The 12,980-nt window shown below is 37.0% G+C and overlaps 1 protein-coding gene across 1 annotated transcript in view; it reads right to left on the bottom strand.

Moving 5' to 3' along the window:
• LOC150085895 (immunomodulatory peroxidase-like) overlaps positions 1–12,980 on the bottom strand; it is a 312,395-nt gene that overhangs the window by 141,153 nt on the left and 158,262 nt on the right. The window contains exon 13 of the mRNA XM_090374732.1: positions 4,043–4,162. Within this exon, the coding sequence (XP_090230858.1) occupies positions 4,090–4,162 (73 nt within the window). The 3' untranslated portion in view covers positions 4,043–4,089. The remainder of the gene's footprint in view (positions 1–4,042; positions 4,163–12,980) is intronic.

Below are 12,980 nucleotides of genomic sequence, written 5' to 3'. Positions count from 1 at the left end.
AATCACTGTATTCTTTTTATACAGGGTATGTCAAAATTATGTTAACACTTATATGGAAAAAACATTTATTGTAATCAACATTTATCAATGTTAATCAACATTTACTGTATTGTATACGTGGAATATTATGGTCATCCCATATAAGTGTTAACATAATTTTGACAATGTTTTTTCCATATAAGTGTTAACATACCCTGTATATGAACTGTAAAGTGCAATTTTTTTAAAATTTAGTTTGAAGCAGCTTTTATACACTGTTAAACTACTGTGACTGTTTGCCATATTTAGAAACGTATCTTTTAATTAGATTGATTGAGATATGATATTTAAAACAATATGTTTGTCAAATGGGTTCCTCCCCCTCTACACATGTGTATGTCATTGTAAGCTGTACAATTGTGAGAGTCCTTAAAGAATAGACTATAGTTGCGTGCCACTACTGCTGTTAGGACACGAAAAGAAAAAAGAATGGGGAAAAGTTTAAAAAGTGTGCAAGGCATTTTAAAACTTACACATCTGTATGATCATAATTAGTGTGAGGTTTTAAAAAATAAAAATGTTTTTAGTTCTAGTGAGAAGTAAACTTTCAATTATGATAAGAATCTTAATCATTACATCTTTTACAAAGTTAAAGAACAGAATATTCCCCTCCAAAGGCAGAAACCCAAGTCTGATGAAATGAAACATGCTTTTACTTTTATTTCTAATAAAGTGTCACAGGTAACCCCCAGGTTTATTTCTCTTTGCTTTTCAAGAGAATAGAAATGGGGAAAACACTTTCTATATAAGCACTCAAGGAAATTTCTTCAGTTCTCTGTTTTATTTAAAGGAAATGACTGCCTTTCAAAATTAACATGGGAAAACTTTAGCATTCAAAATTTTATAAGTTCAACACAAATGAACAACTGACTTAGTTATTCAGATGAGAACCTTCAAAACCTAAATGAACATTAAAAATGTTACTAACTCAAATCTAAGTTCATGCATTTCAAAATGAATGTTTAAAATGTTAAGATTTTATAAGCTACTCTTAGAGATAAATACAGTGGTCACTTAGCTTTACTTAAGAAATATTACAGTTAAAGTTGTATGTAATTTTATTTATGCAAGTAAAACTGTTTGTGTGTGTTAGTTTTACCATAGTGTAATCCTTTATGTATCTAACTTTTTGATAATACAACCAGTACTGTAGTCTTAAAATTAGCAGAAGGTATACTCATTGAATGTTACAAAAAGCAAAGCATATACTGTGCATGTCAGGCTTATTAATCAAATTCCAGGGGGGTATAACAGCATATACCCATATATACATAACATATATATTAAAAATAATAAAACTGTAAGTATTGCCTTTATTTTCAGTAAATATTTTAATAATAGATGTTTTTAAGTCTTTCAAAAACTTGAAGGTATACTATTCACCTAAAAAAATCCAGAAGGTATATACCCACATATACCCTCCACTACAGCCCTGAATACAACAATATAACAAATTAATGTTTTATTTCAGGTGTCCGTTATTTATTTAAAATGCAATCCTTTCAAAAACATTGGAGGGAACACAGTTAAAGCCATAAACACCTATGCAGTCCCAGTGATAACAAACTCATTTGGGGTCATAGACTGGACTAACACCGAGCTGGAGTATAGCATGAGAAAGACAAGAACAATGATGACCAAGAGCCACCTGCACCACCTGAAGTCAGCCTTTCAGAGACTGACAATTGCTCGGAAAGAAGGAGGAAGGGGACTGACAGACCTCATTGAGCAACAGAAACCAAATGATTGCTAACCTGAAGGATTACTTCCAGAAACACACAGCAGCACTCCACCAGGCCATAAGGAAGATAGACAAGAGGTATACTCCACTCAACTTAAGCGAGGAGTCCCCTCCCAACCAGGAGGCACAAACAAAGCTAGAAAGATGGGCAGAGAAGACACTCCATGGCAGGCGCTTCAATGATCTCCATCAAGATTGCATAGATAAAATTGCTTCCAATGCATGGCTCACGAGTGGGATGCTCTTCCCCGAGACTGAAGGATTCATGCTCGCCATCCAAGACCAGATAATCAATACCAGAAACTATAGAAAATACATTGCCAAGGAGCCTGGAGTGTCCAATGACATGTCGACAATGCCACCTGGCCTCAGAAATGATCCAACATCACTGCGGGATGCAAGATGATCATCCAGATGAGTACACTCACAGACATGACCTGGATAATACACGAGAATGTAGCAAGGAAACATCAGCTGATTGAAGAAAGTGTACCCTACTACAAGTAAGAACTCCCGGCAGTGCTAGAGACCTCACAGTACACAAGCTGTACTTGTAATTCGACCATGCAAAACAGCTAAGACAATCCCGCACAACATACCGGACATAACCCTTGTGGACAAGAAGGAAAAGGCTACCTGTCTGATTGATATAGTGGTACCCAACACTGGCAACCTGCAGAAAACTCATGGTGGAAAAAAATCAGGAACTACACAAACCTAAGACAGGAGATCAAAGAGATGTGGCATAAGCAACAAGTTACAACCATCCTAATCATCATGTCAACCACAGGAACGGTGCCAAAGACCCTACACAACAGCCTAGCAGCAATAGGTTTCCCAGCGAACACCTACAAGTATCTCCAGAAAGTTGCAATCCTGAACACCTGTAGGATTGTCAGAGATTTCCTCCATCAAGAGTAACACCAGACATAACAACAACCACCCTGTGTACTTGGTAGCAATACCCGTCACGAGGTGGAACCCCCAGTCAGGGAGAAATAATATATATTATTCAGGTGTTGCATTACACGGCCATGCCTCCTGGAGTAATGGAGATCCCACAGAATGAGATGAGTTCACTCTTATGGGGGGGTGAAATTATAATGTAATTGTTGCACAAAACCTAGTCTGGCAGTAAAGTACATTAAAATACACATTATTATTTAAAGTAATAATTCAGTGAAGTAGTAAAAATTGTAAATTAATTTACTATTATAGATTTAGTAATAGATGTTGTTGAGGACAGAAGAGAATCCCATCTTGAAAGCTATATGAATTTTTTCCCTACATTGTTTAAGTGGTTTGAAATAAGATGGGTAGTAATGCCTTTAAGCTGAAGTGCTCAGTGGAAACTGAGCTGAAGAGAGGTAATCATCACCTTATACGACCCAACACAGTATGTTTAGAAATCGCTTCTGGGATGCACATACTTAAATGTCACATTTGCCTGGTGTGACATTTAAGTATGATGCAACCCTACCTTAGTTGAGGTGAAGTGTTTGTTGTGATGGGGACAATATGGAATTTTTGTGGGAGGCAGACAGTAGCAAATGGAAGAAAAATTTTGGATGGGAAATGCACGTCACGTAGGATGACTATGTGCCAGAAATTTTAGTGTGGCATCCATCAATCAGCTGGTTTTGATCAGACATCCTAGACAAAATTCGGTAGCAGCATAAACATGTGTTCCCAGAAGATACCATAGACTTAATGATCACCTATGGCTTAATGTAGATAAATACTGACAGTGTTTCTCTTAACTGAGCCACAAAACTAGTAGAAAGAATTCTGAAGTTATAATAAATTATCAAAAAATTAATAATAATAATGCCTCATAAATCCAGCATCCTCTCAGGGTGCCACATTTTTGAAAGTTATGCACAATCTTAGCTATTCAATAGTAATTTGTATTATATATGTGTATTCTATGCCCAGCAAGCTCAGCCAATAGCATAATTTAATGCATTCACATGATCAGAGGCAAAATTTTGTGTATACACATGTAGATACTAGATGGATCAAAATCATGTGCTGTTACTAATCATGTATATACAAATTCAGTAATCAACTTCTGGTTAGGCAGACAACCAAGTACACATTTTGCTTTAACCTCAATTTGTAGATAATACGCTCCTAATCAAAAGCCATTCAGGTTTAGCTCGCGAGGAACAATAAACAGATAATAATAACAATGTTTATGAAGATAACCGAATATTTTATCTGTATAATATTTACAACTATGCATAAAACAATTGCATTTACCAGATTGGGGAGAGAAAGAGAGAGGTAGAAAGGAACTTATTTTTATGTCACTTCCATCGATCAATGTTGAGTTCTCCATGTTCTTTAATTTTCTGGCAAGATTCAACTTTGTTAGTGGAACTGCAACAAAGAAACCAGTTAAGTTAAAGTGGCAAAAGAGACATTAATATCTATAATATAAAAAAAAAATAATAATAAACTATATTCTTTAATGAGATGAGAAAGAAATAAAGTTGCTTAGATCAGCTGCATAATATCAATTTAAAGTGTAAAGATGGTATTTGTAATTTCTTAAATCCTTTCTTTAAAGTATTTGTAATGTTAAGAAAGCATTTAACTGTAAAGCAAAATCAAAAGTACTTCATAAATGCATTATTCTTCTTTCTATTAATAAAATACTGGTTTTCTTCAAACTTGTGGTGAGAAGCACTTATACAGCAAGATTTATTCTGACAGTTATGGCATCATCCAATCAAATTTTCTAGGTACATCATTGATTATGGTGATAGACTGTTTGGCTTATACTATGGAGAAAATTCCACGGAATTCTGGTAGAAACATCAATTAAATTACTAACTCCTATTATTACTTGCTGTGGTAGTCTGCTGCTAAGGATTAAGATAACTATCTGTATGCATGAATTATGCCAATATGTTATGACATAATGTCAGCTTTCAGTCATAAGTAATAGAAACCAATGAGAAAAAGAGACAAACATCATATGCTTGGATTGTCAGCTAATTGAACATCTGTAATGTCCTTCTCACAACCATTGCTATGAATGAGCTGGAGGAACACCATTCCAGTTAGTCACATGCAATTAGTACATGGCAATATAATGCTATATACAGTATATTATTTTATTAAAATAATACAGTTTGTTATAACAAGTGACTTGTTTTGTAAAATTCCCATTTGACTACTACTCTCAACACACTTAACTACATTATAATTTCAGTTTTTCAAACAGTCTTCCTACACTTAAGTAGGCTAGAGTGATCAACAAAGTAATGAAAATTACAAAACTGACAAAAGAACAGATATCGCCAGTGGCCAGTACAGGTCATCAGTTTCAGGATGATTGCTCATTGAATGCTACATGAGTCATTTCTCACTACTACAATTTCTGAACTTCCAAGATTGATTGCAACACACACACACACACACACACACACACACACACACACACACACACACACACACCAAGGCTGAATAGAAAAAAAAAAAAAAAATAAAATAAATAAATAAATAAAATAATCAGGTAAGGAGAGACTAGCAAAGAATCTGCAATTTCAGAGGTGAGCAATTATACCACCTCAGTAGTCAGTATAACTGCCCTCCTCCGAAGTAAGCTGAAACTAATAGTCCCAACATAACACTAATGCAAAAAATAGTTTAGTGTCTTTGGCTGTCCATTTCTTGGGTGTTGGTACCATTAAAAGAAACCCACAGAGTGCTGACAATATTCAATATAATGGATTCTACACATTATAAAATCTACAGTCCGGATTATACACATTACAAAATTATAATATCATGGTTTTATTATGCAGGAACTGGAGTGGTATAATACTAGATACTAAAGAAGAAATTTGCATTTTCCTTCTAGAAACTGTGTACTGTAAAAATGACTGAGTGTTTTTATCCAGCAAATGCATGTTACCAGAGTGCTCCAATAAAAAAGCTTGAGTAGGAGATATCACAGTGAGACTATTTTTTGTGGTATGGAATTAGAATCCTTGGTCACAGTGCCTGTAACTCTTGTGGCCATATCCTAAGACTAGTACATTAACATTTTGGACATTCCCACTTACTCTTATCTGGTCTGAAGAGAGCAATGCTGCAGAAAGCTGCCTGACCAGCATAGAGTTGATCATAGAACATCTCTAGGTTGAACTAGAATGTAACTCCTCTTAAGGCTGTGCAGTTGATGACGGTTATTATTTTTTGGAATTTGCATTGAGGTGACTGGTCAAGAGGCATCAGAACAGTGTAAATAAATTTCATTAACCAGCCCTGACAGTGAAGCAAATTAAGGTTAAAAAACCCAACTGTCAACAAGAACCATATTAAGAGTCATGGGCTCCAAGCACAATGTAATTTTGAGGACCGCATGGTTAAAAAAAAACCAGCAAACAAACAAAAAACCTCACTGTATATACATACTTGAAAACAATTGCCCTAGACACTAGATTCTTTATCCATGTCCAAAATACAACCAAGCTTAGGAATACTAATGGGTGAGAAGGTAGTGATGGATATCAAGTAAGTATTTTTATCCAAAAATAAAATAATGTGGCATTTTAGCATTAGTAGAGGCATTCGATGCAAGAAAGCAAGCTTATGCAGCATCAGCCAAAAAAAAAAAAAAAACCCACTTCCACTTCACCCCTCTGTTCATTCGAAATACCTGTCCAGCTGAGCCTTAAACTTATTTAGGCTATCAATTTCCACGACAAGGGATGGAAGTCTGTTCCACTAACCAACCACCTGCTGGCTAAAGGCAAATTTCCACACGTCTATCCTACATCTGTCTTTCCTCAATTTGAATTTATGCCCTCTCAGGTGATTATTCTGAGCAAGAGGAAGAATCCCATCAGCATTGAGCATGCTCAAACCATTCAAAGCTTTATACACCTCTATCAGATCACCTTGCTGGTGCCTAGTCTCCAGACATTTGCAAAACTTAAGCCTTTCTTCAACAGAGCACTCCTTTGTTCCATTCACTAATCTTGTTGCCGTTCTCTGTACTCGTTCCAGCAGCTCTACATCCTTCTTGAAATGAGGCCTCCAGACCTGTATACAGTACTCTAGGTGTGGCCTGACCATTGCCTTATACAGTCAGTCCTCGTATAACACGTGTTTACACTACACGAATACGATCGTACACGATTTATAAATTGGGGAATGATATCTTATATAACACGAACCGAATTCGCTTATGCACGATTCGCCTTCGTGTTTACAAGAAATGGCAGTTGAACGCAACACAACAGGAATGAAGAGAAGATTCTGAAAATGTATTTGTTTTTTATATCAGTGAAGGGGAAACGCATTTCACCATAATAACGTAGAATTCCACTACTGGTATTATCGCAAATGCAATTAGATCGAGTTTACTACCAAGTTTATAACAGATTCCACTAGCAGAAACGCAACTGGAAATTATTTTTATTGTTTTATGGTAGTAACCCCTAGAAATGTGCTTTAGTAAAATGTGAGGTGTTAATAGTGTATCTCTGCCTTCATGGTGTTGTTTATTCAGTTGCTACACACGCGCAGCTTTGTTTATGTGTATCAAGCGTGCCTCCTTGTTTTGTAATTGTGCTTTATTCCCTATAAATGAGTAAAATACTTAAAATGTGTGAAAAGGAAGCGTCCTGGTGAAGACACTGCAGATTCAGAGAGAAAAAGAAAAGCATTATTGGTAAACAGAGGCGGACTGGATCAAAAATTCTTACACAGGAAAATTTATAGTGGCCTCATACTATAGTTTATGGCCAAAATCACACCAGCCTCCGGCCCACCAGGGTTTTCCCCGGTAAGGGGAAATCGATATTTCTCTATCGATAGAGGCCAGTCAGCCTCTATTGATAGAGAAAAAATATGAAATTGTGAAACGCTTTGAGTGAAATGAAAGACCATGTGATATTGCATGTGCTACAGACCTAAATGAAGCAACACCGAGAATTACAAAGAATGCAGAGAAAATAAAAACAACTTTCAAGCAGGAACAACTCAAAGTGTAATTAAAATCCATCAGATTAAGACCCAAAGAATTGGAAGAGATGAAACGGCTGTCATCTGTTTGGATAGCAAAATCAAACAAAAACCAAGTTTGCTTACGATAGAAGCAAAAGCATTAGAAATATTTTATTATGTGATAGTCGTAATAAAATACCAAAGTATTTTAATACAATTATTTATTGTGTTTGATAATGTTTTGGTTACAAATGTGTGTTCAATCTTGGGTGGTCGGCACCTAACCCTATTTTTCCCATAGGGCCTGTTGTTTATAATGCACGATTTTGCATTGCACGAAGGTTTCTAGGAACACAACTATCGTGCTATACGAGGACTGACTGTACAAGGGAATAATCACCTCCTTATCCCTACTAGAAAATTCCTATATATCATTGACAATACACCATGAGCTACTCTTGCAGCCCGTCTGCACTGCTTAGAAAACTTCATATCTGTCTGCACAATTATCCCCAGGTCCTTTTCGTTCTCTACCACTGTCAGTGTAGTATCACAGAGTTGATACATTGCTCTGGGGTTGCTGTTTCCCATATGTAGTACTTTACATTTGTCAATGTTATACTTCATTTGCCACCTCTTAGCGCATCTGCTCAACCTTTCCAGATCCTGTTGCAGCAGCATAGTGTCAGTAGTGCCCTTGACAACCCTGCCAACCTTCGTATCATCTGCAAACTTGGACATTAAGCTTGATATACCATCATCATTATCATTTATAAATACAGAAAACAACGATGGACCCAACATAATAACATTAGTCCATGATGAGCAGTGTCCATGATTACCACTCTCTGTCTTCTCCCCCTCAACCACCCCTTTATCCATAGCAGCAATTTGCCTCCAATGCCACACCACTCCAATTTGTGCAGCAGTCCTCCATGTGCAACAGTATCAAAAGCCTTTCTAAGATCCAAGTATATAATATCAAAGTTATTCCCTGCATCCAGTTCTTTTGTGACTGCATCATAGTATCCAATCAAATTGGTCAGGCAAGACTTCCCCTTAACAAAAAAACCATGCTGTGTCCAAGCTATAACTGAAGTCTTGTCTAGATGATCCTGCAGTGCTTCTTTAACCAGTGCCTCCATTAATTTTCCTGGAACAGAAGTTAAATTCACAGGTCTATAATTACTTGTGTCAGCCTTTGATCCTCCTTTGTGAATTGGGGTCACATTTGCACATCTCCAGTCTATGAGTACCTCCCCTGAATCCAAGGAAGCTCTCATAATTATGGCTAAGGGTTTGCTTACTTCCTTTGCTGCCTCCTTTAATATAACTGGATAGATCCCATCCACCCCCCCAGGTGCCTTTCTTGTGTTTATCTTCAACAATTTCTCCTCCACTTTACTCTCAGTTAATACAAGATTCTCTAGCTTACTGCCAGAGTTGTATACACCTCTGGCATTCCCCTTGCTGAATAACTCCTCATGTGTGAATGTCGATGCAAAATATTCATTTAGTTTTTTAGCTACCTGAGCAGGATCATCAACAGTTGACCGGTCGATATCAAGTGGACCAATCTGATTCATCCCCTTCCTTCTAGAGTTTACATAAGTAAAGAACTCTTTGCTGTTTTTCTTTGCATCCCTTGTAATCTGCCTTCGCCTGCCTAACCTCCTTTGTAACTTGGTTACAGATCAACTTGTATCTATCATAGGCTTCTGTGTCACGTGTTAATTTGTATGTATCCCATGCATTTTTCTTCTCTGCCATATGTCTCATTAGTTCATCTGACATCCATTTAGGCATAAACCTTGAACAATATTTCTTAGTTGGTATGTAAAGCCTAGTAGCTTCCAAGATAAGTTCTTTGAATGCTTCCCATTTTGAATTTGCTGTTGGTAACATCATCAGTTGGTCCCACTGTATAGAATTTAAATACTGTCTCAGTCCATCGTAGTCGCCTTTACGAAAGCAATAACCCTTCCCTTTACCCCTAATGGTAGTTACCTCTTTGAGTAAATCCCACTTCAGCACACTGTGATCACTGCCACCTAGTAGTTCATTTATCTGCAGATTCTTAATGCATGAAGAATCACTACTGATAATCAAATCAAGAGTATTACTCCCTCTGGTTGCCTCCCGAACATGCTGAGGTAGAAAACAAAAATTTGTGCATGTGCCCACTCTGATATTCCCTGTCTAAAAGAAACTTTTAATTAGCTTTCAGTTCCACAATATAGTCCCTCTTATGATTTAGGGGAATATTGGTGAATACTAGGGAATTTTGGAGTCTAGAGAACAGTTAGGTTGGTAACACTGAAACAGGAACTGATATGCCATGTTTTTTAAATTTTATTTATTTTTATTTATTTCTGTGCATTATTTACCTTGCAAGTGATGTTATGAGTGATGTTCATTTCCCCCCCCCCCCCAGGTTAATGGACAAATATTACATAAAAAGCCAGGATGCCACAAATTACATAAAAAAGCCAGGATGCCACAAATTACATAAAAAAGCCAGGATGCCACAAATTACATAAAAAAGCCAGGATGCCACATAATTGACTCCACTTAATTAATTCAGCCACTTATTTTGGCTGAATTAATTAGTATGGCAGGGGATGAAAAACCATGGGCACCTTATATTTGCTGCAATACAGGTGCTGTAAATCTCCGTGAATTGTTGAATAACAAAGGATGTTCAATGCCTTTTGCCATCCCAATTATTTGGAGGGAGCCTTAAAATCATGTAAATGACTTATTTCTGCATGGTGCCTCTTCTTTAGCATGGCATGTCAAAAAAAAAAAAGTGAACTCTGGAATAACCCAACATCCCATCAGCTCTCCAACCAGTGGCACGTGGGGATGGTCTACCTGTACACCCTCCAGAAGAGTACACTTTGGAGTCTGATGAAGATGGGGACAGTGTGAGGAATGATGGTCAAACTGGGCCTTCAACAACACAGGATCCTGATTTTGTGCCAGAACCTGAGTCACCAAGTGAGTCACACAGAATCACTCAAAGTGAACTAAGTGATCTAATTCGAGACCTAGATCTAACGAAAGATAAAGCAGAGCTTCTGGGATCAAGGCTCCAACAGTGGAATCTTCTGCAACCAAATGTCAAAGTGTCTGTGTACAGGAGCAGGCAGAATGCTTTGACTCCATATTTTAAAAGTGAAAACAACCTTGTTGCCTGATGTGATGTCAGTGGTTTGATGACAGCTTTCAATGTGGAGCACAACCCACAGGACTGGAGGCTATTCATAGACTCATAAAAGCAAAATTTAAAAGCTGTTTTGCTCCACAATGGCAATGCTCTTCCTTCAATTCCTCTAGGCTATGCTGTCCACATGAATGAGACATATGAGAATATGAAATTAATACTGGAAGCGGCAATGAAGTACAAAGACCACCAATGGCAGATCTGTGGAGACCTGAATGTGATTGCAATACTGCTGGGCATGCAGTTGGGATACACGAAGTACTGCTGTTTCCTGTGTAAGTGGGATAGTTGAGCTAGGTCCTCACACTACACGAGAAAAGTCTGGCCTATAAGGAAAAATCTGCGCCCTGGGAAGAAAAAAATGTCCAGCACAATTCTCTTGGTTGATCGAAGCAAAATTCTTCTGCCCCCTTTACACATCAAACTGGGACTCATGAAGAACTTTTTTAAGGGGATGAACCAGGATGGAGAAGCTATCAAGTACCTGAGAGGACAATTTCCACTGAGTAATTCTAAGGTTAAGAAAGGAATCTTTCTTGGTCGGGAAATTTTTAAATGATGAAAACTTAGAGCAAGTTCTGCAGGGTAATGACAACACAGCTTGGGAAGCTTTTAAGTGTTGTGCATGACTTTCTGGGGAACCAAAGAGCTGGAAACTATGTTGAGACTGAACAACCTTCTAGAAATGCTGCAACACGTCACTGAAATTAGGCTGCAACACGTCACTGAAAATCCACTTTCTCGACTCTCATCTGGACTTCTTCCCCGACAACTGTGGTGCAGTGAGTGAGTGAGTGACGAGCACAGTGAGCAATTTCACCAAGACATTTCAGCAATGGAAAGAAGATATCAGGGTAGGTGGAACACTTCTATGCTTGTTGACTACTGTTGGACAGTAACAAGAGATGCCCTGGAAGTGGAATACAAGCGACAAGGCACTATCACAAATAGGCCACATTTTGAGAAAGTACTTTCAGTTCCTGTGCAGTTTTCTTGTGTTCTTATTTTTTTTTATGTTTTAATTAAAAACAACTGATTTATGCTGTATCAAGGAAATGTAAATATGAGATTGTTTTAATATTACTTTTCACTCTGACTACTACTGAAATTACTATATTCTTAGACAATAGTGAAAGTACTGTATCTCAAAAATTAGAGCTAATAAAAAATTAAGTCAGTTTTTGTTTATCTTGACCCAAAATTAGTAAAGTTTGCCTATTTTTAGAAAGGAAAAAAATTCAAAGCATTTTTGTTGTCGAACAGTATAATCAATTGTACCTCACTTCCTTTCTTTGAAACTATTTTCTCCATTCCAGCTTTTCTAACAGTGAGGTATTTTCCTTGATTTTACTATTCATAACTTCAGCTGGCTTCAGTTTTCTAGTCACAAAGACCCAGATAGTCGAGATGCTTAGATTTTCGCAATTACTAACGACCTCATACAGATTCTTCATTTATCCACTGGAAATTTTTCTCTCACAAACAACCCTTCCAAGTAATGGTTGATGAGTGAGAATAGTAAGGAAACAAAATTTACAGGGTGTAACCATGAAATAATGAGTCCAGTTTTGTTGTCCAGCTTCTACAGGATAGCTGGGTGTGTTGTTCTATTACCCTTTGAAATGAATTGTTCTAACAAGCAGTTTCATTATAATTAGAAATGTTCATGCAGGAACTGGTGAGCTAATGCAAGATACTAAAGCAGAAATTGCCCTTGCTTTTTCTCTGTACCAATTCTTCCACAACGTCTACTATTTTAGATGAAAAGTAAGGTGGAAATCTGTAAGTGAATCAATTTTAGATTTTCAGTTAAGTTTATACAGATGAAACTACATCTAGAACAAGAAATTTGTCTAAAGAATGATTTTTCGAAAAATAAATGCTCTTTTATGGGTAAGGGGAGAACATTTAAATATGCAGTTTCTGTCAAGAGAGTACCAAAATTTTGAGTATAGAAAAACTAAGTTAATCACCTGTCTTGTCCACCAGACTTTGCCAATGAGATTCCCC

This window comes from Mastigoproctus giganteus, chromosome 5, assembly GCF_048544385.1.
Source record: "Mastigoproctus giganteus isolate SK-2022 chromosome 5, ASM4854438v1, whole genome shotgun sequence".
NCBI classification, from domain to species: Eukaryota; Metazoa; Arthropoda; class Arachnida; order Uropygi; family Thelyphonidae; genus Mastigoproctus; species Mastigoproctus giganteus.
The sequence above is the reverse complement of the archived record's forward strand: the minus strand, read 5'-3'. Positions and strand labels throughout refer to the sequence as shown.